Source organism: Notamacropus eugenii, chromosome 4 (assembly GCF_028372415.1).
Source record: "Notamacropus eugenii isolate mMacEug1 chromosome 4, mMacEug1.pri_v2, whole genome shotgun sequence".
NCBI lineage: Eukaryota > Metazoa > Chordata > Mammalia > Diprotodontia > Macropodidae > Notamacropus > Notamacropus eugenii.
Window position 1 is genome coordinate 51,666,748 of NC_092875.1, and position 27,328 is coordinate 51,694,075.

Here is a 27,328-nt window from a genome sequence, read left to right on the forward strand (position 1 = left end):
GGATAAATTTTATGAAACAGGATAAATTATCCAAGAGCTAGAGATCCAATAAAATGTATGGATCTGGTTTGCTATTTGCTTCTTCACCTACTCCCCTGCCAATCTCTATTTCTAAGCCCTTAAAACATTCATTTATTTGCCATGCAAGACATAAGGGGAAAAAATGATGATCCAGACTAGGGCAGGGAAGTGACTGACTTCATGTCTGATGTGATTTATCTGAATCATAGAATCCTAGAGACCAAGCTTCTAGCTCAGTTTCTCAGTGGCTTCACTTGTTGGATTTTAAGTTCCTTAAAGACTAGGAGTATATCTTCTTCATTTTTATAACCCCTTCAAAATCCTTATACTTAGGTACACAACAAATGTCTGCTGAATAGAATTATTGATGCAGCTTGGGATAATGGGGAAAGAGCTTTGGATCATGTGTCAGGAGACCTAGGTGCCATTCCTAGCTCTTTCCACTAAATTGCTATGTGATCTTGGGCAAACCTTTCAGCTCTTGGTCTATGTTCCTAAGACTTCTTGGGGCCTCTATTGCCTTGGTCAGTTTGGCAGACATTTAAGCCCCTCCTTACTACCTCTAAAAGACTGATTTCAGCACTGTAGATGTTCTCTCTACTGATGTAGATTACAACCTCTCCACGCATCACTAGTCTGCATTATGAGTTGCTGTGGCCATAAACAGAAAAAAGAAAAGGAAAAATCATGGCCTGCCAGCCAGTCTTCTAGTATTGAACCTCTTTGACTTGAGCTAAATTGGTACCTTGATGAAAGACACAGTTAATTGCTTGGTTTAGGACCTGCCAGAACTTTTGTTCTGCTTGTATAACCTTCAAGAACCTTCACCCAATCTCTATGCCTTCCATGCCTTGTCATCTGTAAAATGAGGAGGGTGAATTATATCATCTCTAAAGTCCCTTCCAGTTCTGACATTCTATGCCTTAAGCACTTACCTATCCATTATTTCATATGATCCTCATAACACCCCTATGAGAGAGGCCTTGCCACAGAGGAGCAGTTCTGAGGTTGGTGAAGGATGGCCCCACCATGCTGCTTTACTGCCTCTGTAGCTCCCTGCGCATTCCCATGAGTATCCAGGAGAACAGTGCTTCTTATTAGAGCCAAACAGGGCCAGGACAGGACTCTTGTGGGCCTGCAGGGGGAACCACAGAGTCCCTGAGGACAATCAGGTCCCTGAGGACCAATAGGAGTACTAAGAGGATGAGGATGTTGGGATTCTAGGCTCCTGGCAAACTTGACTTGTGTTCTCCACTCCTGCTTCTCTTTTACAAACTTTCTCACAAAGCTACCTCTTCTCCTTCTCTTTTCTTGCTCCTTCCCCATCTCCAGGCACCTGACCATGAGGCCTAACCACCCCACCCATGTCCAGCACACCTCTTGTCTTACATCTCTCCTTGGAGCCCAGACTTCATTTTTATGGGCCGTGGGGTGGGAACCAAAAGTTGGGAGGCAAGAACACAAAGAAGCCTTGCAGAACTGAACCTCCCTTCTCCTTTAGGGACAGGTCACTCGAGCCCAAGAGGCTGAGGAGAACTATGTCATCAAAAGAGAGTTAGCTGTGGTGAAACAACAGTGCAGCTCAGCCACTGAGAACCTCCAAAAGGCGCAGAGCACCATCCGGCAGCTCCAGGAACAGCAGGTAAGCTCCTAATGCCACACCTGAGCTGAAGGGGATGCCAGCACTACCCCTGGCAATCCCGCCCTCCTGAAGGTTGTTCGTGCCCTGCAAACATGAACAAGCGACACTGAGCTGTGTCTTTCTGAGCTAAATGCACCAAAAGGAGGTAGAACCAGGGAGAAAGCAATGATACAGATAATCCAGAGGTGCCATCGAGTTAGGAATCCTAGGCTAGGAGAAAAAACTTTGAATTTGAGACAGCTTGGGCTCAGATCCTGTCTCTGCTGCTTACTAAGTAGCATGACAGAGAGGATCGTGTGTAGGGCTTGGTCAGGCAGGCAATAGCATTTATTAAGCACTGACTGTGTGCCAAGAATTGAGCTAAGTACTAAGATTACCAAAGGGAAAAAAAAGCAAGAGACAGTCCCTACTGGAACTCCTAATCTAATGAGGGAGACAATATTAAAACAAGTGTATACAAATGAGATAAAGATGTCAGGAAGAACTAGATTCAAATCCTAACTCACATATTCACTAGCTATATGATCCTGGGCAAGTCAGTTAAACTCTGAGCCTCAGTTTCCCCATCCGTAGAATGGGGACAATAATATCACCCACACACACATACACAAGGTTGTGAGGCTCCAATAACATGATGCATGTCAAGCACTTGCAAACTTTAAAGCATTATAGAACTGTGACCTTTTATTATCTATGTGACTTCAAACAAATCTCCTCACCTCTGCCATCCTCAATCAAATAAGGATAACAAGGTCTATACTCTGTCCCTCACAGGGTTGTTATAAGAAAAGTACTTTCCAAACCTTACCACTGAATGTGACCGATTGGACAGGTCAGTTCATCTCTCTTAGGTTCCATTTCTTCATCTGTGAAATGAGAGCCTGGGCCTGAGGTTCTTGTTAAAGTCTCTTGCAGCTCTCGGTCTGGAAGACTGTTAGATTGGGGCTGGGGTAGCTGAGAGAGGAGGGAGGGAGAGACATGGACCTTCCCAAGTGCATTTGTCTTAGGGTAACCTCAGGAAAATGGTTTGGCAATCTCAGGATCCCATATCTAGCCGGATGAACTTGGACAAATGGCTTCACCCCCTCTGAAGAATGAATTCAATTGTCTAAATGTTCTCCAAGGGTCATTCTCACACTAGCGTTCTATGGTACAAGAGATCAGGTGACTCAATGGATAATCAGGAAGACGTCGGTTGAAGTCCTGCCTGAGACGCTTCCTGGCTGTGTCACCATGGGCCAGTCATTTAGCCTCTGCCTCCCTCAGCTTCTTCATCCATAAAATGGGGATCATTATAGCACCTAATTCCTCTGGTTGTTGCAAAGATAAAATGAGGTCATATTTGTAAAGCACTTTGTAAAAGTAAAAGCACCTAAAGCACCGTATAAACGAATGTTTTTGCTAACTGTGTGATCAGTGAGCTAATGAGGAACCTGTACGTGGGCTAGGAGGCCATGGAAGACTAGTCTGAGCTATCGCTACACACACAGTGGCCAGCTAAGCACCTAACTAAAGGAAACCTTCCTGAGTCTATACCAGACAAGTGTAATCATCCCCATATGAACACTTATAATCCTTTTTGTGTCCAAGAGGCTATGTGGCAGAGAGCATTTTGTTTTTCCACAGTGAGCTGAACAGCATACACAAGAACTATCTTCTTAGCCCCCAAAGTCCTAGAACAGCATGGAGGTAACCTAGGTTACCAAGGTTACTGGGGAAGCAATTCCTGTGGAGAAGGGGCTACTGACTAACTACCATCCTACGGCAGGCAAGCCAACCTAACTGAAACAGCATGGCACCCTGGGGAAGAGATGGGGTGGCATGTTCCAAGAAAGTCATACCTACACCCCTCCCCTCAGATAGCCCAGGAGCCCAAGAGCCTTGGTAACAGCAGTGCCCTCCAGACCACCATCTTCACTTCTAGTCCAGCACTACAGCTGTCACTGGAGAAGGAAAGCAGTAACTAAGGAAGGAGAACCCCACTTCTTTCCCACTGTCAGCACCAACTGCCTTTAACAGGCAATAAGCACAAGAACCTCAGGAGTGTCAGCAATCCCAGACCACTGAGTCTGCTTCTTCCCAGCACCCCACCCAGCCCCTCAGCCATCAGCCTGGGAAGCACCCCCTGTGGAGATGTGACCTGACAGGTGCTTCGGCAAATGTGCCACTGCCCCCTCCTCAGCAACCACAACGTCTGCGTGCCAGGGAAGGAGAGTTTCACTGCCAAAATCCTTGGTATCATCAAATGGTTCTACACCAAAAACAGGTGTGATTTTATCAGTAGAAATGAGATTAAAGAAGATGCAAAACTACCTGCTTTGTCATCACACCCTAAGGACCTTGGGTCCTTTCCATCGGACTTGCAGCTAGAACTTTCTATGTATATTATTTCCCCCATTTGAATGTGAACAGGAGCTGGCTTTTTCCATTTATGTGTCCATCATTAGCACGGTGCTTTACACATATTAAGTGCTTTAAAAGTGCTTTTACAGGCTTTCTCTTTTGTTAATTCAAAGGCTGTGTCAGCAGAACATAAGCTCTGACAGGGTCTACTCACCCTGGAAGGGCATTAAATACCAATCATCCAGTTTCCAACGACCAACCTAGTTAAGTTCACAGAGGCTTATTATCAGTAGGTTAGCCACTTGATAATGAATCCTTTTGCCATGACAACCCATGAAACGAAGAAAAAACGTTAAATGCCGCTCAGTCCCATGTGGCCTCCTTCTACTTCTTCAGTGACAGAAAAGTGGGAAGGAGAGAGGATGCCAAGAATCATACAGTTTTTAGACCATCTGTAAACATTAACTCAGTTGTTGGTATTTTAATGTGAAATCCTTGTCCAGTGACTAGCAAGTAGACATACTACTGGAAGAATTGAATCAGTTTTGATTTTCTTGCCAAAAATGAATCCAGAAGGCAAAGGAAATGACAGTTAGATGGAAGGATATGCCAGAGGCTCTCCTTAGGCATATGAAAAAGTGAGTTAGCATGCATACAAAAACAAAAAATGTTATTTCATGAAATATTTGATCTCTTATATTGTACTTTCGATAAACATTCACAAGAAGATATTAAAATAATTATAGTTTATTGTACCAACATATATTGTTGAAATAGGAAAAAATCTATCAACTCACTAAGAACTTCCCTTCAATTAATTTTCATATATTTTAATAATTTGTAACTTTAGTGCTAAAGTGAGCATGGGGAAGATAGAAATGCTGGAAAACATGGTTTAAGAGTGAGGAATGAAAGCAACCAAAGGGTTATAATACAGAAGTCATATTATAATATATCACAAATTGAATGCCAAATAACATCGCAAAAAGGGAACTGATTATATTTTAACAGAGAGAAAACAACAGATTACCTGTGTGGGAATTATTCCCACGTCAGCAGTGTGTACAGTACATTAATATGTTAGAGCAAAAGTCAAAATCAGCACCATGTTAGAAGAAAGAAAAAAATGAGAAGATATAACACAGTTGGGCCAAGTCTAACCTGATTTAGTTCAACAAGCCGTTGATATGGAAAATTAATAAATTAATAAGTTCAAGAAGGGACATCAGCACTGGCTATCACTTTCCTTAAGAAGTTTAATTGATGTGAATTAGTTACCAAAGCACCCCAGAGCAATGTCTGCTTAAAACCTAAACTTATTCATAAAGGCACACAGAGGAAGGTGATGAAATAATTATGAGCAATGTTGTTTCTTAAAGCATGAAAAAGCAGTGAAAAGAAAAAACTTGCCGAGAAGTTGAACTAAACCAATCATACTGAGAACATTTAAGTATGAAATTTAAAGGAAGAAAATGCATGGGCAAAAACACAGAAAAAACCTGTTAAGATTTTTATCATTAACTCTAATGGTAGTGGAGTGACCACACTTGGACTATTGCTATCACAGTCCCTAATTACATGAGGAAGCAGAAATGACACTAGAAACAAAGGCAGAAAGAAGAGCTAGACCAGAAGTGTGTACAAAGTTTGTCTATGCAGGGGGTGACACAATTTTGAAGGTGCTGAGAGATTGATCCTCAAGTTATCTGAAAGGACCCATATAAAAGACTTGGAAAAAATATTGAGCTTTATTACCTTAAAAAAGGCATCTGAGAAAATGGCAGTAATTCTGCCTGTGTAACCAGTTCTATAAAACTGTAGGAGAAGAATCTATATAAGCATTGAGAGAGTCTTTGAAGATTTGAAAAGGGAGGAGTCTGACTTTCATCAATGACATTACCTGTACTCCATCTTTATAGCTAAGTGGTCACTAAGCACATGTGTCCACATACACACACAGTGTAAATAATCAAGAATTGACAGTAGAAAATATAAGATCTCATGTCTTATTGTTCAACTTAGTACAACAAAATGCCACCGAAAACGCCCTACTCCAGCAGTGTAGCTCCCATGCTTATGACAAACTCATTCAAACTTCTTTAAAAGATGTAACAGTGAGATAACTCTGTTCAAACCTCGAATGGTTAATATCAAATGATGCATAAAACAAGACATGATCACCAGAGATCATTATGATTTGAAATCATTATGGAGAACATCCACTACAGAGAGGTTCATTATATGTGGTCAGAGCTTCCAGATGTCCTTGTTACAGATGACATTGTTCCAGTGTCATCAAACGCCAAAACATTTTGGGAACCTCGTCAATGAGAACCACAGTGACCCAAATGTTCGGCTTGATCCATGTCCGTACAAGAAAAACTAAGTAGATGAAGAGTCCCTATTGTTCAGGCTGTCATATAAAACAGTATGGACAATCCATGGTGCTAGCCCATCAATGTATGTACCTTGGACAGACTCTGTGAACGGACCAGAAGCTGGGCTCAGATTTGAACAAGAGGAGAGGAGCAATCTGGAATGCCTTTGGAAAAATGCGTAGTCCTTATAATGACTCAAAGCTTCTCCCTGAAACAGAGGCCCATCATTGTGACATCTTTATTCCTCTGCTGCTGCTGTGTGGCAGTGAATCATGGAACACCACAGTCTCAAAAGAACTAAAGTTGAGGGTCACCCAAAGGGCAATAGAATTGTGCATAGTGGACTTAAGTAGACTACAACATGTTACTAATAAAGAATTGCACAGGAAAAACAGGCTAACGGATTACAGTAGAGAGACATATGACCAGAAAAGGAAGTGGGCTAGGCATATAGCAATAATGAAAGGTCCTGAGGCAGTGTGATGCAGTGGAAAAAGTATTGGATTTGAATTCAGAAGACCTGGATTCAGATCCCAACTCTGCCACTTGGTGCCTTTGTGAGCTTGGACAAGTTTCTTAAATAGAGCAGGACCCCTTTTCTCTCATCTATAAAATGAAGAGGTTGAACTAGATGATTTCTTATATCCCTTCCAGTTTGAAATCATTCTATAATGACTAGTCTTCCTGCTTTATTGGGATCCATGAAATGTTACGAAATTCAAAGAGGACCCCCCCCCCCCAGATGTTAGGTGGATTCCCTGTAGAGAATTTATTGGAACACATGGGCAAGATATGTGAAAAATGGGCAGATGTGGATGGTTCCACCATTGGAGGTGGAAGAGATCCCCCAAGCTAAATAAATATCAACTAAATATTGAGGATCCCAGTGTGTGTGTGTGTGTGTGTGTGTGTGTGTGTGTGTGTGTGTGTGTGTGTGTGTGTGTGTGTGAGAGAGAGAGAGAGAGAGAGAGAGAGAGAGAGAGAGAGAGAGAGAGAGAGAGAGAGAGAAAAGGGATTGGAACTTCAGTTTCTGAGTCCCTTTTCCTAAGGAGCAGCTACGTAATAATAGTTCATTACAGCTGATAATAGCACTTTAAGGTTTCTAAGCTTTAAATCTCCCTGGGGTTTGAACCCCAGGATCTTTGGCCTCAGGAAAGAAAATGACTTGGCCTTTGGTTCTTTATGAACAGGAGCAAATGAAGTATTCTTCTGGTTGGAGACAAAATCAGTTCCAGCTTTTCTGTGCATCAGCTCAGGAACATCATTTTAGGACTCTTTATGGCCATGTGTCTGGATGAAGTGAGGCCCGAGTGTGGATCTGGGTGCTTTACCACTATGTACAAAGACCTGAGGCTGAGCTGGAGGACAGGAATATATGGTCCTGCCCAAATCCAAGATCCCAGAGGAATGGGCTTGGGTACTAATCAATCACCAAGCATTTATTAAGCAATTACTATGTGCCAGATATTCTGCTAAGCACTGGGGAAACAAAGAAAGGCAAAAACAAAATCCCTTTCCTTCAAGGAGCTTATATTCTAATGGGAGACGCAACATGTAGACAACCATCCAGAATAGATGGAAGATAATCTCAGAGAGAAGGTTGGGTTGGGGGTGGAAGGACCAGGACCTGCAGAAAGTACCATTTGAAGTGAGTCTTAGAGGAGACCAGGAATATCCATAGACAGGGAGGAGGAGGCAGAACATCCTAGGTGTCAGAGAAGGCTTGGGGTCAGGAGATGGCATTGTTCTGGAGAAGTAAGAAAGCCAGTGTGGCTGGATTCTGGAGTGTGTGTGAGTAAAGGAGTAGACTGTTAAGATAGGAAGAGGCAAAGTTTGAAGAGCTTTAAATGGAGGCAACCGGGTCAGACACAGAGGACAAAATTAGGACTCTGGGAGACATGTAATCACAGAGAGTTAGTGTTTTAGAATTTGAGTTGGAAGGGATGTCAGAGGTCATCTAGGCCAACCAAACCAAACTAACCAAAATTATGAGTCAGTCTACAAGCATTGTTGGCCTGGTATCTCCTCTGTTCTTAGTAGCAACTGAGATTAAAAGCAGAGGTCTTTTAAACAGGATATCTGTCTTAGAGTCCAGGGCCTCTGCCTCCGAGGAAGAAAAGTATTCCTCACCACTATACCCTGCTAAATATGTGTGTGGTAAGTTCAGGGGACTTCCCTGGAGACCCCCATAGTCACAGGGAAGTATCTATCTGGGTCCCTCTAGCCTCAGACTCATTTCTTATCTGATAAACTGTCAACAGCTGCAGACCAAACTGTGCAATGGTTCCTCTGTCCCCACCCATGCTCCCTACCCCCACTCCACTCCACTTTGTGGTTATGTTTGCCTGCACTCTGAAGCTAACAGGACACCCTGTTGGAGGAACCTGTTAGCTTTTTTTCTTCTCACAGCAATAAACATTTAACAGGTAAGGAGTATACTGTTGTCTTCCATTCTATCAGGGCCTAGTATAATCAGGAAAGGTCTGCTGCTCTGTACAGTGGCTAGTAAGACAAAACATTTGAAAAAGAAGGTTCATGAGTAAAGGCTAAAGGAACAAGGATGATTCAGCCTGGAAATAGAGATTGGTAGGAAGTGAGAGACACAAAGGACCTCAAGCCTCAGGCAGTTCATTTAAATCTCTCTGGGTCTCACCTTCTTGTCAGTACAGTAGAGGGGAGAAACTGGGGGGGAGGGAAGGGGAAGGGGACCAGAGGACTTCTAAGGTCCTTTCTAGCTCGAACAGCCTAGGATCTATATTATATGGAAGGTGGAAAGCAGCAGAAGACGTGAGGAAAAGAGTTAACATTGCTATTACAGTAAGAGGAATTAGATTTTAGGAAGTCCCAGAAGGGGTATCTTTGGAACTAATAACTGAGGGAAACTATGGAAGTGAGTGAGAAGGGGACAGGGTAGAGTAGGAGAGAATGAGCATTTATCAAGTACTGCTCTGGATAATAAGAGCAAATATTTATATAGAGCTTCCACCTTTATAAAGCACCTCACACACAGTTTTTCATTTGATCTTCACTACAGCCCTATTGGGGTAGATACTACAGGTATTATAATTTCCCCTTTTACATAGGAAGAAATCAAAGTTCTCCAAGTCTGTGATATTGTCTGTAGATTTATAGTCTATAAGTTGTGGAGGGAGAATTCTCTCTGGTATACCAGGATGCCCCTCATGAATAGGGTGCTTTGTTAGGCTGTCTTCATTACCACTTAGGATGGCCACATCTCTGTCGTTGGACTCTGTTCCCCCCTTTTAAGTGCCCTAACCTCCCAACAGTTGCCTGGTATCCTCATGCTATCCACATTTTCTCAGAGACCTCTAGTGGGGTGTACCTCCTTCTTATGTGGTAGCCAGCTCTCATCAAGAACGCTTTGCTTGAGATTCCAGCACTCTGCCGTGCTTGGACCAATGAACAGGGGCTGCATTTGCTGCCTGGGCTTTCTCCCTCTGCCTCGAAGGTGTGAACATCCCTTTTTAATCACTGCCTTCCTCTCTCTTGATCTGTCACTCAGACACTTTTCATATATTGAATCTCCTTTTATAGTAGTTGTCAATATGCAGAAAAATCATTCTTTTTAAAATTTTTTTTAATATTAAATTTATTTGTTTATTTTTAGTTTTCAGTGTTCACTTTATAAAATTTTGAATTCTACATTTTTCCCTCTCCCTTCCCTTCTCCCTCCCCAAGACAGCATGCAATCTGATATAGGCTATACATAAACAATCATATTAATCATATTAAACACATTAGTCATGTTGTGAAAGAAGAATCTGAACAGAAGGGAAAAACAATGAGAAAGAAAAAAAGAAAAGCAAATCTTAAGAGGTGGGATAATTCTCATTGTCCAGAGTTTGAATTTTGTAGTGCTTAACATCACAAGGAACTGGGTCCTAGTCCTGACAGAAACTTCCTTTTAATGTTTCATTTCTCTACTGAGACATGTTTCTGCTCTATTTCCCGCACTATTGAATGCTTCCTTTGAGCATTTTTCCTATTTGCATCCTTGAAAAATCATTCTTTTTCCAAAATACTAACTTTTTGCATGATCACTGAGAGCAAAGTCTCATCTCTGTGTCAGGAGACTTAACTTTCTACCATTCTCCATGCTTCTCTAGGACTCCACTTTCCTTCTTTCTTGAAAGAAAAATAATTTAATCTTTCTTAGTGAAAGGTTTTGTTTTTGTTAAGTCTAAGCCAAGTCAACAGTGACTCAAAGTCCAGCTTCTTTCCCAGTTTTAATAATAATAAACATAATAGCCAGCATTTATATAGCACTTTAAAATTTATAAATACTATCTCTTCTGATCTTCAGTAACCCTGGGAGGTAGGTGCAACTGTTAAGGAAACTGAGGCAGACAGCTATTAAGTGACATGCCCATGACTTACAGCTAGTAAGAGTCCGAGGCCAGATTTGAACTCAGGTGTTTCTGACTCCAGGCCCAGAGCTTTATCCTCTCTACCACCTAGCTCTTCCTAATAGGATACTTTAAAGGATGTGTAGTCCGGTTAGTGTGGGTGCTCTTTTCACTAACACAACTTGCAAACTTCTCCCTTTTTTTCCTGCACCATTCCTATGGCATTTCCCCATATGTATTCCATAGAGGACCTCTGTCTGATGTGCTAGATTCCTTCCTCTAGTCTGTCCTCTCTAGGACTTCAGAAAGCCAGAATCTGGATGAAAGAGACAGAGAGTGTGTGTGTGTGTGTGTGTGTGTGTGTGTGTGTGTGTGTGTGTATGAGGGAGAGTATGTGTGTATGTGTGTGTGTGTGTGTGAGAAAGAGAGAAAGTGTGTGTGTGTGTGTGTGTGTGCATGAGAGTATGTGTGTGAGCAGAAAGAGTGTGTGTGTGTGCATGAGAGTATGTGTGTGAGCAGAAAGAGTGTGTGTGTGTGCATGAGAGTATGTGTGTGAGCAGAAAGAGTGTGTGTGTGTAAGAGAGAGAGAGAGAGAGTGTGTGTGTGTGTGTGTGTGTGTGTGTGTGTGTGTGTGTGTGTGAAGGAAATGCTGAGAATAAATTTGGTACCACAAGGTCTCACCTAGGAATGAGGACCATTAGAGATCACTCTTGATCCCCAGGTCACACCTAGAAAATTGTTGTTCATTTAAGCAGACCTCACCCTTGGTTGACTATAGACTGCTTAGCCAGGGCTACAAATTTCAACAATTGTAATGTCTGTCCTCTATTCAGTCTCCCCGGTGAAGAATCATTCCTTGGAGCTTGAGAAACTTACCTTCATTGTAGGTTAAAATGTTCAATGAAGTATACACTTAGAAAACTCACGCACCCTTCTTTCCTTTACATATATGACGGCCCAGCTGGTGAACAACACATGCCCGCTACCTGAGAAGCACATCTCTAGGTGCTGAATACAGAACTCAACATAAGCAGGGATTTTACTAGGCTAGATGCTCTTATTTCCTTATATTTGACAAACATTTATTCTGCGTGAAGCTTTGTGCTCATCCCTCAGGCCATATAGATAACCAGTTTACAACCCTTGCTCCAGGAGGCAAATATACAAGAGAGAGGTAAGTGCAGAGGAGTAGTCCAGGCAAAATACAATGAATAAATTTGAAGAGGAAAAGATGACTTTCACTTGGAGGGATGAGGATCGGTAAGGCTTCATAGAGAAGTTGAACCTTAGAGGAAGGGAAGAATTTTAAGAGATGGAGATGTGAGAAGAGAGAGCCTTCTAGGCATGGGAAATAGCATGAGCGAAGACACAGCTAGAAGGAAGGAGGACGATAGCAAATGAGTTGTCTCATTTGGCTGGAATAGAAAAGGAAGTAATAGGAGATGAGGCTAGACAAGTGTGTTAGACCCAAATGATGCAGGGCTTTTGAATGGCAGTGTAAGGACTTTATGTAATGGGTAACCATAAAAGATATCTGTTTCTTAGGCTCCAAGCATTGCCCAGCCCTTCCCACCCCCCACCCTGCATCTCTGAGTGAGACTTCAGCAAACATAGACTGTTAGAGCTGGAAGGAAGCATCTAGTCCAACTTCAAATTTTACAGATGAGGAGACTGAGAGAGAGAGTGAAAATAACTTTGCCAAGGTCACATAGACAGTTTGTGGCCTAGCCAGAATAAGAACCCAAAGTTCCTTACTCCCAGAGCTTCAGTGCTTTTTTCACTTCTTTCAATGTGGAAGTGTTCAATGGCTTGGAGTTCAAAGACAATGCCCAGGTGGTGGGGTAGTTGTATTTTACACCTCTGTTCGCAACTGTTCATTGGTTTCTTTTTAAGTCCCAGATAAAGTCCCACCTTATATAGGAAGCCTTTCCTAGCCTCTCTTAATTCCAGTGTCTTCCCTCTATTAATTGTTTCCTCGTTGTCCTGTATATAGCTTGCTTTGTATAAATTTCTTTACATTTATGTATGCATATATACATATCACTGTGCTAATATGGAATATGTAAGCACATAAGTGCTCAATAAATGTTTATTAAGTTCAACAGGTGATGATAATTCTATACTTCCTACCACCCACATATGCTTTATTTTCCCCTTTTGGCCTCTGAACAGGCTATGGAGAAACGGCATATAGAGGGTAGAGGCACAGATGAAAAGTTATAGTCAGCAGTGAATGCTCAGAGCTGTGTTTCTCTGGTTCTAGGGAGAGCCCAGTGGCCCTGAAAGGAGAAGTGACCAAAAACTGGAATCCTAAAGATCTCTGACATGGAAGGGACTTGAGGGGACAACATCTCTCCTACACTATCCCCAACCAAAAGCCAACCAGCTTCCATTTGATGTGTACCCAAGAAGAGCTCCCAAGGCAGCCCCCTTGTACCTCAGGAGAGCCCTAAGCATTAGGAAATTTTTCCTTGAGCCAAAAATTGCCCTGTCTGCAACTTCTACGTACAGCTGCTAATTCAGCCTTCTGGGGTCAAGTGGAGCAAACCTTAGCCCTCTTCCTTGTGATCACCCTTCACATATTTGAAGACAGCTCTCACTTTTCCCTAAACCTCTTCTCCAGGCTGACTATCCCTGGTTCTTTCAACTGATCTTCATATGGCAGTATTCAATACCCTCATTATTTTGACCAGCATTCTTTCTACATGCTCTTATTAACATCCTTCCTTAAAAGTGAGACCCAGAATTGAACACAGCCCTGCAGATATGATCTGACTAAGGCAAAGAACAGCCGAATTCTCACCTCCCTTATTCTGGACACAGTACCTCTAGGAACACAGTTTGAGTCAGGCTTATACCCTGTCATATGTTTTGTTCCATGCAGGATAACCCTCGCCTAACAGAAGAGTTTGTGGCCCACCTGGAGACAGAACTGGAACAGTCTCGAATGCGCGAGACAGAGACCCTGAGTGCCCTCCGAGAGATGCAGGACAAAGTCCTGGACATGGAGAAGGTGGGGCCCATGAGGAAGAGGGGTATCTTGGAACTAGTAAACAAAAGGGTTGGTATGGGTAGGACCAGAGACTGTGCTGGTTATTTTTATTTTTTTGCAACCTATCCATCTTCCTCACCTCAGCCTAGCATTTGTTTCTGTTGGATAAGATAGGATGGGCTGGGATAAGATAGAAGCTCCCCTCCCCAAATATCTAAGCTTCTGAAGCTTCATAGTGATCCTCTGGATTTTCCTATATTACATACCCTCCAAACCATCACTGTCTTGTTTGCTGATCTGGCTTTCCTCTCCCCTGTGGTCGGTCCTCTGTCTGCAAGCCTTGGTGAAGGTGTTATCTATGGTACCTTTAAAGACACAAGCCCAGAATTCTCCTACCACCATCTCCACACACTCCTCCTTCACCATTTCCTTCCTGCCTCTAAGTGCCAGGAGAGAGGCCAACAGAGAGCACCGAGAACATTGCCCCAATAATGAGAGAGAATAGAGGAAAGAGCCAGGAGTTAGAGAGTCAGGGGACGAAGACAGAGAGGCCAGTTAACTGGGTCCTCTTCTCAGACCCAAAGCAGGGAGTTGGCACAGAACTGAGAGTGCAGATGTCTGGATCACCTTCCTATGTCCAGAACTGGGTGGAAGGCTGATGCCTGGGTCTTATTTCCAACTCAGAGGAAGGTAGTCAGGGCTTTGGATAGAAAGGCCAGATGCCTGGATCTTATTTTCAGTCCTGAAATGAGAGAATTAGAGCACATGACCAAGAAACCATATGTCTAGTTATAGCTTCAGGCCTGGAGACAAAAGAAGATGTGATGGTTATAGAACCATACTACCAGCCCAGAGAAACAGTATACAAGGCATTGAGACTGTCTTCCACAGTTATCTGAAGATCTTCAGGCACTTGTTAGTCAGCAAGCATTTATTAAACACCAACTGTGTATCAGGCTCTATGTTAAACCCTGTGGATACAAAGGAAAGCAAAAGACAGTCCCTAATCTCAAGGAGCTCCTAGTCTAATAGGGGAGATGACATTCCAACAACTATGGACAAATAAGATATATGCAGGATAAAATAGAGGGAAGACACTAAGATTAAAGAATATTAGGAAGGGCTTCGCACAGAAGGGACTTTCGCAAAGACATCCATCCATCCCCATCCCTATTACTACAGAATAAAAGAATTTTGCTGCTAAAGATTCTATCACTTTGACCTTGTAGATCAATTGGTCCAATCCCCTGTTTTATAGAGATAAAAACTGAGGAACAGAAAAGTTAAGTGTCTTGTCTCCTACACAAGCCTCACCTCTCTAGATAGTTATACAAAAAGAGTTTTTTAAAGTGTTGTTTCTGCATTACCACTGGGAAGACCTCTCAGTTATTTTGGTTGGCATGGAATGGGAGATAGGCAGGTGAAATATTTTTTCCTTTCTTTCTCCTCCCAAACCCCGACTACCTGTATATGTACACATAGAGATATTTGTAGGCATAGAAACTATACTCGTATGTACACAACACACACAACATATAAATTATCACATAAAACGGTGAGGCCAGTGCTTGTAAGTAAATCTTGTCCCAAAATCAGTCTCAGGACTTTATGATCACACTGTGTGACCACAGCATGGAGAGAGGAGAGATACAACTTGGGGCTCCCTGGGCACCCTCTGATTGTAAGGCAGCAATCCTCCTGTGGGCATCTGATGAGGGCTAGTTCAGAGAGTCACTGGTCTACAACTAAGGAAAGGACCATTTTCAGAAGCAGAATCAGCTTAGAAATTGCATTGTGATGTATCAGATCGAGCGCTGGTCTAGTAGTTAGACCTGGGTTCAAATAACAATTCTGATACTAACCGAGTAACTGTGCAGTTCACCTTAATTTCTTCACCTATAAAATAATAATAATAATAATACCTGTAAGAATCTTCACAGAGTTGTAGTGAGGCTTCATGAAATAATGTGTGTAAAGTACTCTGAATACCTTAAAAAGCTATATAAACATCAGTTTGATCCTTATAATTTTTATAATGGTTATAAACCAGGCCTTGAGCCTAGTTTTCCTTCTGGGTCCTTCCTTCCTGGGCAGTGCTCAGTAGATTTGGCATGTCTTTCATTTCAGGGCTTCTATTCAGATAGAAAAGAACTTTGGGCTGAACACATCCCCTGAGAGTGTCTTGTTTGCCTCCAGTGACACGAGAAAATATGGGAACCACTGTTTGGAACATGCCAGCCAATCAGGAAGGCTAAGGGCAGCATGGGCCCCCAGAGGCTGGCTCTGCCTCCTCTGCCCAGTTTGAGCAGTATATACAAGGCTAGGGCCAACTTTGGGCATTCTATACCCCAGCCCCAACTTCTGAGGGCTACTCAATAGAGCGGAGATGTAGGATGCATTTGCCTTATTTCCTGTCCTGACACAGACAGCAGAGAAGCAAGGGGCCAGAATTCATAGCTCCCACCCCAGCTAGTTTCATATTTACTCCACTTTCCAAAGTGTAAACTGCTAATGAGCAGGGATCACATCGTCTTTAAACAGCCTCAAAGTTAAACCAATCCCTACTTCCTTAAAGCCGTTGCCCCCAAACCTCTCAGAAGCTGAAGAGGCCCTGGAAGAGGTATCCTATTCATTTGAAGAGAAAAGCTTAGAACAAACCCTGTCTCTCTCCCATCTACTCCCCACCCTCATGAGAAACCATCCTAGGGCTCTAAAAATAGTGCATTTGGAGTCCTCCCCAGAGCCATTTGTGCAGTGATCTGATATCACTCTCCTCAGTTTCAATCAGAGTGGTTGGTACTGTCTCCAGACCTGGGCCTTTCTTAGCATGAGGGATACTGAGGGACCCCAGTTTGTGAGAGGGTATTTGGGAGTCAATAAAAAGTAATTTATATTAATGTCACAGTGTTCCCTGCACACAGAGATGGCTTCTGACAAAAAGGGTGGAGACCAGCTGTTCCTCATCTTTCCTGAGATTGGCCTAGGAGAAAGGGATCTGGCCTATAATTTGCAGAGTGAGAGATTTAACTTGAACATGAGGAAGAATTTCCTATCCCTGGAGGGAAACTCTTGGTGTTTAATGTAGTAAAAAGAGATTTAGTCCCGAAGTGAGGAGACCTTTCAAAGTCTGACTCCACCTCGTGCTTGCTTGTAACTTTGGGCATGTCACAACTTCTCTGAACCTGTTTGCTTCCACCGTTGAAAAGTTGTTATTGTGGAAAAAGCACTTTGTTAAGTCAACAGGCATTTATTTAGCACCTCCTAAGAAATGAGAATACAAAGCCTGCCCTCAAAGAGCTCAGTCTATAGGGGAAACAGGATAAATTGGAGGTCATCAAAAGAGGGACAGTACTAGCATCAAGGGGAATTGAGAAAGTTTCTTGTAGAAGGTGGGATTTTAACTGTGACTTCAGGGAAGTCAGTAGGCAGAGATGAGGAGGGAGAGAATTCTAGGCATGGGGGACAACTGGAGAAAATGTCCAGAGGAGAAAGATGGAGTATCTTGTTTGAAGAACAAAAATGAAGCCAATGTTACTGGATTGTAGAGTATAGAGAGGGGAGTAGAGTATAAGAAGACCAAAAAGGTAGGAAGGGGTCCAATTATGAAGGCATATAAAGCCAAACAAGATTTTCTATTTGTACCTGGAGTTAATATAGAGAGCCACTGGAGTTGATTGAACAGTGAGACAACATGGTCAGATCTACACCCTATAAACTTTAACGTACTACCTAAGTAGTGTCAGTTGTTGCTTCCACGCAGTCGTGGAACCTGCTTCTCAGGGTAGCTAGAGAGCATTTCATTGGTCCAGGTGGTTAGAGACTCTTCTCCCTAAAGACCCACGGATGGGTGGTATGACTTCTCTAGAGCTAGATGGGTTTATGATCTCTGCATCTCCTAAATGTCTGGAAGGGGCTGAAGGGAAGGGTCAGATGTCAGACCCAGGATGGGACAACTTTCTGGAAAGGTCACACAGCAGAAGAGATACGGTCTTCTCTCTCTAACTCCCTCTTTTCTACGTCAGTCATCTCTCCTTCCCTGCGTATGGCTGACTTCATTTCTCAGTCTTTCATTGCAGTAACTTGGGCTGGACTGGAGTTTGAGAACCTGAGAAATGGACACTTGGAGTCCCAAAGGGGTTCTTCTTCTAGTCCATAACAGGAGGACTGAGGCTTCTGAAAGTTCAGAGGTTCTAGGGCTCCATTCACCAAACTAGCTCTAAGAATGAAAAGTGGCAGTTGCCTCAGCTGGGGTTAGGGAGGATTGGGCCTAGCAGTGAAGAAGATGGGGCACAACCCAATGCAGCTAAAATTTGGAGGGAATGTAGAAAACTGGGAAAGAATTTTTACAGCCAAGGTCAGTGATAAAGTCCTTATTTCTAGAATATATAGAGAACTGAGTCAAATGTACAAGAATATAAGTCATTCCCCAGTTGATAAATGGTCAAAGGATATGAACAGGCAATTCTCAGAGGAAGAAATTAAAGATATCTATAGTCATATGAAAAAATGCTCTAAATCATTTTTGATTAGAGAGATGCAAATCCAAACAACTCTGAGGTACCACATCACACCTATCAGATTGGCAAACATGACAGAACAGGAAGATGATAAATGTTGGAAAAGATGTGGGAGAATTGGAACACTAATTCAGTGTTGGTGGAGCTATGAGCTGATCCAACCATTCTGGAGAGCAATTTGGAACTATGCCCAAAGGGCTACAAAAATATGCATACCCTTTGATCCAGCAATATTGCTTCTAGGACTGTATCCCCAAGAGATCATAAAAATGGGAAAGGGTCTCACATGTACAGAAATATTTATAGCAGCTCTCTTTGTGGTGGCCAAAAACTGGAAATCAAGGGGATGACCATCAACTGGGGAATGGCTGAATAAATTATGGTATATGAATGTAATGGAGTACTATTGTGCTGTAAGAAATGATGAACAGGAAGACTTCAGAGAGACCTGGAAAGACTTACATGAACTGATGATGCACAAAAGGAGCAGAACCAGGAGAACTTTGTGCACAGCAATGACCACAGTGTGCAAGAGTTTTTTTGGTAGACTTGGAAAATCGCAGCAAAGCAAGGACTTAAAAAAAAATTCCCAGTGGTCTTCCAAGGCAAAATGCATTCCACATCCAGAGAAAGAGCTATGGAATTCAATCGCAGAATGCAGCAGACCATTTTTTTGTGTGTGTATTGTGTTTTGGTTTGTTAGATGATTTCTCCCATTTTAATTCTTCTACAATCCATGACTCTTGTGAAAGTGTATTTAATAGCAATGTAGGTTTGGAACCTATATAGGATTGTATGCCATCTTGGGGAGGGAGGGAAAAATAATAATCTAAATTGTATAGTGGTGATTGTGGAACACTGAAAATAAATAAAATTAATTTAAAAAAAAAGAAGATGGGGCACACAGCCCTTTGAGAGGCAAAGGTACCAATCAAGGTAGTCTGGACCAAGGAACAACTGGTCCCTAGTGGATAAGATCACCCACTGCTCTCTTCAAGTGCCAAACCCTGGCACCCCAGTCGAGGCTTGGGGAGGGGGTGGGAAGCCTAACTTCTTCCTCTGACTGTTGTATCTTCTACTATTCCTAGAGGAACAACTCACTTCCTGATGAGAACAATGTGGCCCGACTACAGGAGGAACTCAAAGGTCTAAAACTTCGGGAGAGTGAAGCTGTATCCTCCCTTCGGGAGCTAAAACTGCAGGTCCAGGAGCTCACAGACAGCTGGCAGGTGAGAGAAGCAGGAGCAGCCATGGGCCTCCCTTGACGGCTTTCTCCCTCATTTACTGATGCACCGCATAGTCCTGGACTGGCAGTCCAAAACCCTGGGTTCAGGTGCTGTCTCTGCCACTTCCTTGTCGTGTGGGCAAAACCATTTCCTCTCTCAGTCTTTGGTTTTCTTGAGGCTCACAAGGTTTGCATGCTCTATTAGAGTCTTCTTCTAGTGCTCCTCTGGAGATGGAGCTGGCCCTGGATTCTTGAAGTGCCAGCTGAGCAAGCCCTTGCTGGTCCTAACAAGCTAGAGATAAGGTCGGAGTGGGGACCTGGCTGCAGATTGTATTTCTATTGAGTCACAGAATCTCAGTGATCATCTTGCCAACCCTTGCATGAAGAGGAATCCCCTGTACCCTAAGACTCTATGACCCTTCCAAGTGATCAGCCATCTTCCAAGCCAGGGCTTCCTGGGGTGCTGGTCTCATTCCCCCTCACAGGATGCCAGCTTCTTGAGAGCAGGGACAGTTTGGTTTTTATCTTTGAACTTCTAACACCTCAGACAGCGCCTTGCCCATAGTAGGCACTTTGCTAGATGGAAAAATAAAATTGAGTTCCATGACAAGCAGCCCTTTCCACTTGTAGGTAGCTCTAAGTGTTAGAAAATGTTACCTCACATCAAGCCTGAATTTACTTCTTTGCTACTTCCTTCCATTGCTGCCCTTCTATTCTAGAAGAATAAATCTAATCCCACGTCCCTCATGATATCCCCTTAAATCCCTGAAAATCACTATTTTGTCTCCTCTCCATCTTCTCTTCTGTGTCTTCTGTCAGCTGATCCAAGTATAGCATTGTCTCCTTTTGGTCACCCTCCTCTGTTTGCATTGCAGCTTCAATGTCTTTCCCAAAAGAGCTGCCTATGGTCCTTCAGACAGGGTCTGATCAGGCCACAGGACAGAGGAGCAGTGATCTCCCTCATATCGAATGTGGTGTTTCTCTTCTCTTGGCCATTTGGACTTCTGTGTCCTGTTGTCAACTTGTGCTGAGCTTGCAGTTCACTAAATCCCACCAGGTCTTTCCCTAGGAACTGCTGCCTCACCTGCTTCTTACTGCACTGCTTTAGGAACTGAAATCCCAATGGGATCTGCCTTGCCCAGGAGACTCCTGGACACTGGCTAGGCTCAACTCCACACCACTCTCCTGTACAAGGCGCAGGTAAAGGAGAATGGTGTGGAATTGAGCCTAGCCAGTGTCCAGGAGACTCCTGGGCAAGGCAGATCCCATTGGGATTTCAGTTCCTAAAGCAGTGCAGTAAGAAGTGCACTGGGGAAGAGGGGGCAAGTACCCTCCCTGATGAAATCATAGATATTCTTGAGGACGGGAGTAATCAAGATCACGCACATTATTTAGTTCTTTAAAGTGTGCCGAGTGCTTTGTACTAACTCCCTCCAATGGCTCTTGTGAGAAGTAGGGAGATAATATAAATAATTTGTAAAGCAGACAGCCCTATAGAAGTGGCAGCTCTCATTGGTGAGGAGCTCCTGCAGAGGACTTTCAAGGTCAGCCCCATTTAGCCAATAAGTTGAAGCAACCTGGGCAAAGCCAGGAAGGGCCCTTCCCCCATTCCCCCAATTGCACCTTCCCCTGGATGTTTTCATCTTCCTGAGGCAACAATCCAGGGTCTTATTTGCTCCTTAAGTCATTTCACACTCTGAGAGTTGCATTGAGATTCCAAGAGGCTGATCTTACCATCTAATGTGTCCTCTGTCCCTAAAACCTGATGACCCTGCCTCCCTCCTGGCTAGGCCCACCTCTCCCGGGGAGGGAGATGGAAGGAATCTCCCCGGAAGCTGGCCCTTAGTGACCTACAGGATGAACTGATGACTGTCCGGCTTCGAGAGGCCCATGCTCTAGCTGAAGGGAGGGAGCTGCGGCAGCGAGTTGTGGAGCTGGAAACACAGGTCAGAGAACCTGCCCAGAATGAGAAGTGGGGAGTGACCCTGTCTTCCCTGGCCTCTGCCCTCCCCTTGCCCCCTTGTCAAGCCTAGGCCATCTCCTTGCCCCAAATGGACCTCATGAACCCCCTGAGCCATGCTGTCTCCCCTCATTGTTGGCTTGCGCCTCTTTGGTTACAGGCCAGGTGTCATCTAATTTTATTAGACTGTGGCTTCTGGCTGTAGACTCCTACACTGCCTGGAGCCACTTGGTCACTTGCTGGTGACTTCTCCTCCTCCTAGGACCAGATCCATCGAAACTTGTTGAACCGTGTAGAAGCAGAGAGCGCAGGCCTGCAGGAAAAGCTCCATTACCTGGTGGCTCAGAACAAAGGCCTGCAGACCCAACTGAGTGAGAGCAAACGCAAGCATGCTGAGGCTGAGTGTAAGGTGGGCCACCCCCCCCAAGCTGTGCTCCCTTCCCAGCATGCTCTGAGGCCTTTGCCCATCTCCCAACCCAGTCTGCTGGGCTCCCATCTGTCCTCTCTGGCCCCCATCCTTCATCCCTCCCTCCCCTGAGTTGGCTCCTGTGCTTTCCTGCTGTTTTTGCCCCTCCAGAGCAAGGAGGAGGTGATGGCTGTGAGGCTACGAGAGGCCGACAGCATGGCTGCTGTAGCGGAGATGAGGCAGCGAATCGCAGAGCTGGAGATTCAGGTGAGGGGCCCAAGAGGAAGGGCTCATGTGGGGAAGCCCTTGGCCCCTCTTTCCTCTCCTCTCCAGTCAGTGACTTGGGATGGGGCACATGTTTACCTTCCAGAGAGAAGAGGGTATGATCCAGGGGCAGCTCAACCACTCCGATTCTTCCCAGTATATCCGTGAGCTCAAGGATCAGATTGATGAGCTCAAGGCCGAGGTGAGTCCCAGGCCTGCCCCAGTCTTTGACTTCTCCAGTTGCTCATCTGCCTTCTGGCATTCCAAGAAGGGAAACCAGCCATTCCTTCTGTGGGCATGCTGGGAGTCCTCCCCCCTTTATGCTAAGACACAAGCTAATGTGCTCTAGACAGACATTCCCAGGGTCCTGGACTTCTGGAGAGTCTCCCAGATGCTGTGCATCTTTGCACAACTTGTCTTCAGTCCGACAAGTGCTCTAGCTCCCCAGGGCAAATCGTGGGACTAGACCTAGACAACAGGGCTTCCATTATCTGAACCTCATACCAGTTGATGGCTTCTGTAGCAAAATGAATGGCAGGAACCCTGGCCTAATAACCGGGAGATTGGAGCTGTGCTCCTGACTCTGCTGCTGCCTCTGTGGGTGACCATGGTGACCATGGGTGCAGAAGCCCTTCCTCTTTCCTCACTTTAGTTTCCCTAATCTGTAAAATGGAGCAGAACTCCCTGCTGCCCAGTAGTGTGAAGATCAGCTAAGACGGTGAAGGTGAAAGCTCTTTGTTGTCTTCTGTTATGACCATGTACTGATGTCCTTTCAGGAGCTTCCTATTATCTTTAGAGCAGACACAATTGCAGAGGGTGACTGAGAAGGCAACGTCTCGCACATGTTCTCTCTCTGGGGCCCCATTCCATGAGCTGGACACCTACAGAGCCCCTGTCATGGCCAGAATCAGTGCCTGGAAAGGGCTAAGATTGGGGCCAGCTGTCAGAGCTGGAGGGACCCAGGCTGCAGGGAGAAAATCAGGGAGACCAGGAGGCAGGGCTCCCCAGAATGGGCTCCCTGGCTGTGCTTGGTGTCTCAGGCCCACTCGTGGGCCCCACATCAGGACAGGAGCTCCCTGCCCCATAACTCTTGTCTTGATCCGAGCAGAGTCTCTCACCCTGGGCAGGCTGGCAGCTGGACCGAGGCGACGCACTGCATGCTGGGACTTGTAGGCTCCCACAGGCCACCCCTCCGTATCAGAGCCCAGGGTAACTCCCCCTCCTGCAGAGCCTCCCCCTCAGGCTCTGGTGTCTGGGTGAATCAGGGCTGGGCTAAGGTGGAAGACCTTTATCTCAGAACCTTGCCAGCCCTCTGCCTGATCCCCATTACTCCTCCCCCCATCTGGCCCCAAGTCTTCCCCTCAAATCCAGTAGCAACCGTCTTGCTGGTGGTGCCACAGTGGTCTACTAGCTCCTCCTGCTCTGTGTTCTCCACCAAAGAGCCATCTGTCCTCTCTTTGTGGCCCCCTACCATCCAGCAGGTCTTGTTCCCTCCCTCTTTTTCTGTTTCCCTTCCTGATCCCTCAGTCATCTCCTTTTTTTCCTCCATCTCCATCTCCCTCAGTCCTCTCCAGCCTTCCCTTTATCTCCCATATCAACCTGGCCACAGCTTATCTTCCCTTCTTCCCCTCTAATATGGGTTTGGATCCCTCAGGTCCACTTCCTTCCCAACCTTATCTCCCCTCCCCCCATCTCCCAGGTTCGGCTACTGAAGGGCCCACCTCCATTTGAGGACCCCCTGGCATTCGACAGCCTTCATTTGGTACGTCATTTGGATGAGGACTCGCTACCCTCCTCTGATGAGGAGCTCCTGGGTGTAGGCGTAGGGGTGGGGGCAGCCCTACAGGATGCCCTGTATCCTCTCTCCCCTCGAGATGCCCGGTTCTTCCGACGACTGGACTGCCCAGCCAAGGACAGTGAGGGCAGCACGGACAGTGAAGCCGATGAGCTGGCCCCTTCCTATGGCCAGAGCCTGGGTAACTGAGGAATGACTGCCTCTCTGGCCCGCCCCACCTGGGGCCCAGACCTCTCATGTTCAGGAGGGGTAGGAGGGCAGGCTCTCCCCAACCTCCATTCAGCGTTCTTCCTGGAGGGGATGTCCCCTCCCCACAGGGACAGGGGGAGTGGGGCACATTGCAGTGTGCCTAGCTCCTCCACAGAGTGCACCAGAGTATCTACCTTGAGTGTTGTCTACACTGCCCTCGCCCAAGGGCGCTTGTGATTCACTGTATTTAAACTCAACTCCATTCTGTGGCTCCCTTCCCACCGCCCATCACCCTCCTTCCTTTCAGGGCTTCTCGAGGGCAGGGACTGGGAGACAGAGTCACAGGCTTCTCTCCCCCTCCGAACACTTCTGTGGTCTCTAAGTTTCCGATCGTTCCCGGTGTTATTTATTTTCTACAAGAGGGTTGTTTTGTTCTCCTCCCCCCATCCCTGACTGCCCAGGACCAGAAAGCACTGCCGTTCCCTCCCAAGAGAGCAGCACAGGCACTGGGGTGAGAAGGGGCAGAGAGGACCAATGGTCAGAACTGGCCTCTGTGGCAACTGCTCTCTTCTCTGCCTCCATTCCCAGGATTAGGCTGTTTGTCCTCTTTAGGGACTTGAGAGCCTATGTACCCCAAATGTACCCCAGTACATTTTTGGAGGTGCTTTAGATTAACCAAGCCCCTGCCTGCCAGTTTTGTACCTCCACATTTAGGGGTTGGGAGGGAGGGCGAGATTCAGCCATTAGCAGATCTGACAAGGGAAGCAAGATCCCTGAGTGAAAGATTCCCTCCTGAAAAAAAAAAAAAAGAGGCCAGGTCTTGGCAGATGGGTGATGACTACAGGCCTCCCAGAGTCGTAGCCTAGTGTCAAAGCAAGGCTAGGATTGTCTTTCCTGTGAGTAAAGACCATCAGCTGCCCCTGAGCTATGGAATCCTTTGGTCAGGCTGACAAAAGGGGCTGGCTTCCACCCTTGGAGATACAGTGTGTTCATGTTGGCTGGGCCTTTTGTGGTATCTTCCACTCTAGAGCTCCTCAACCTGGCATGTTCATACTCTCAGTGACTAGCTCCTCCAATCCCAGGCCATCCCCCTAGAGCCCCTAAGGTGGAGGGACTGGCCTCAGAGTTTGGGGCAGTTCCTGTATCAGTTTGGGCAGTTGCTTCTTCCTCCCTGTGCCAATCCCATTTTCTCACCATATTGGTTCTCCTCTACCACTCCCTTCTTGCCATCAGCCAAACCAGTGCCAGGGTTAGTGCCCCTGGAGAAACAGGTCCTTTTTCTGCTAAAACCAAAGTCATCCCAGTCTGGGGAGCAAATATCTAAGAGAATGTCTAGAAGCATTTTCTAATCCTGAGCAGCTTGCCCACCCACCCGCCTGCCACTAGTCCCAACCAGGATTAAGGAAGTTCCTATGCCCAGAGGTCTGAAAAGGGTTTCTTTGGGCCACAGGTGGGAAGAAGGAACCCTCATTTGGCTCTTGAGTTAAGAGAAAAACTGCTTTGGCCACTCCTAGAGGTAGTGAACAGCGGCTCAGACCATCATAGTCCCAGACCATGTTGCTCCCTCACCTCATCCCACCTGGAGCAGGCCTCTTCCCCTACATTCAGCACTTTGCTTTCTAAGATTTTCCTAGTGTCTCTTTTCTTTGCCAACATTAAAGGTGCTGCCAGGCTTCCTTTCAGCCAGATGGTGACCAGTCCCTAGAGGAAGGGGAAGGGGAATTGTCACTTGAGTGTTTCATCCCGTTTGCCTCTCCCTGCAGTACAGTATCAGTATTCAGCACCCATGTATGCCCCTCTACATCCTCCACCTTCACTCCAAGCAGATCCACCAACCCAGCAGAAGTCACTTAAAAGGGGAAAGAAGTTGGGCAAAGAGGAGTAGAAGTGTTTCCCTGGTAGGCCCTGCCCTAGGAACCTGCCTCTAGAATTTGTGCCTGTGGCCATGGAAGGAAGACATGTCATATTCCCTGGAGAATAAGACTTCTGGTCTTCCATTTCATCCCTGATTCCTCCCCTCGGGCTCTGTTTGCTGAGTTTGAGAACTTAGGTGCCAAAATCCATGAAGTGTCTACTTACGCTGCTCTGGGGGCATGCTCCCATCAAACATACACACTATACTCAAGTGTTATTCTCTATCTTTGCAGGAGGATCTGCCCTATCTTTCATTCCTCACACCCTGTCCTCTTGTCCTCCCCCAATTACCGAGGGCTCATGGCTCCAGGGCAGCCCACCACATTGGTGCTCCCAAAGCTATCTCTTGACCCCTGCCACCATTTCCCCTGCCCCTTAGCTGATATCAGAAGCAAATAGTCTGATCTTTACTTAATAGGAAAGCCCCTGTGGGGCAGGTTTCCCACTCTCTTTACTCCATCCCTTTTTTCTCACACACATACACATCACCTCGCACTGGCTCTGTCCTCTGTGCTGAGACCAGAAGTAGTTGAGGTGACAGGTACTCTGCAGGTGTCTGGCCTGCTCTGCAATGTCCTGTTAGGTGTAAGTGTATGTCCTCCATCTCCCCCTCTGCCCACCACCATCCTCACACTGCCTGTACAAACCCATGTGTTTCCACACAAGGTTGGAAAGACAAATAATAAAGCATATTTACACGGTCTTAGAATTGGTGGGTAGGATGTTGGCGGGGGTGGGGGAGTGGTGGAGTTTGCTGGGAGAGACCCTAACCTAAGCAAAAGGGGATGAGGCCTGAGCTTCATGGCTTAGATGAAAACGACTTCGGGTTCTTTCCCTTCCTCAGTCTTTCATGTAATAGCAGATGGCATGAGGGGAGCAAGAGAGATGAGGACTGCTTTCATTCCCCTGAAGCACTAGGGAGTAAATTCTCTTTCAGGACAGAGTATGAATGTCAGCAGGGAAAAGAAAAAGGCCAGTCCTGGAGAACTTAGGCACAATGCGGGGGCCGGAGGTGGCACACAAACTACGAAAAGCCTTTTCTCACCTCATTCCAAGCCCTTGGGTTCCCAGGGCTTGCTTGATTGCTTTGGAGTTTTCAATGTGGCTCTAAGTCCTGACTTAAAAGTTCTCAGGAGGGGTAAGATTGCCAAGAATGAGCAGACTGTTCGGTGAGATGAAATCCCTTAGAGGCTGAGGTTGAAGTTAGTAGTGACTGGGGTTGAGGAGGGGTATGTGTGTGATAGGGAGATGGGGCTTGTGAATGACGTGTTTGCATATATTACTGTTTTAGGTGGGTGTGAAGAAGGATGTGTGG

General features: G+C 45.5%; 1 protein-coding gene across 6 annotated transcripts in view; it reads left to right on the forward strand.

Annotated features, from left to right (window-relative positions):
• EVI5L (ecotropic viral integration site 5 like) overlaps positions 1–26,722 on the forward strand; it is a 67,773-nt gene extending 41,051 nt beyond the window's left edge. For 2 of the 6 annotated variants that reach the window (XM_072600900.1, XM_072600901.1), the window contains 8 exons: positions 1,523–1,663; positions 13,636–13,764; positions 19,349–19,489; positions 21,276–21,431; positions 21,708–21,854; positions 22,023–22,118; positions 22,222–22,317; positions 23,815–26,722. In XM_072600900.1, coding sequence (XP_072457001.1) covers positions 1,523–1,663; positions 13,636–13,764; positions 19,349–19,489; positions 21,276–21,431; positions 21,708–21,854; positions 22,023–22,118; positions 22,222–22,317; positions 23,815–24,099 — 1,191 coding nt within the window. In that variant the 3' untranslated portion in view covers positions 24,100–26,722. Of the gene's footprint in view, positions 1–1,522; positions 1,664–13,635; positions 13,765–19,348; positions 19,490–21,275; positions 21,432–21,707; positions 21,855–22,022; positions 22,119–22,221; positions 22,318–23,223 lie in introns of all 6 variants that reach the window. The other 4 variants (XM_072600899.1, XM_072600902.1, XM_072600904.1 and 1 more) reach the window with 3 other exon arrangements.
• The last annotated feature ends 606 nt before the right edge of the window (positions 26,723–27,328 follow it).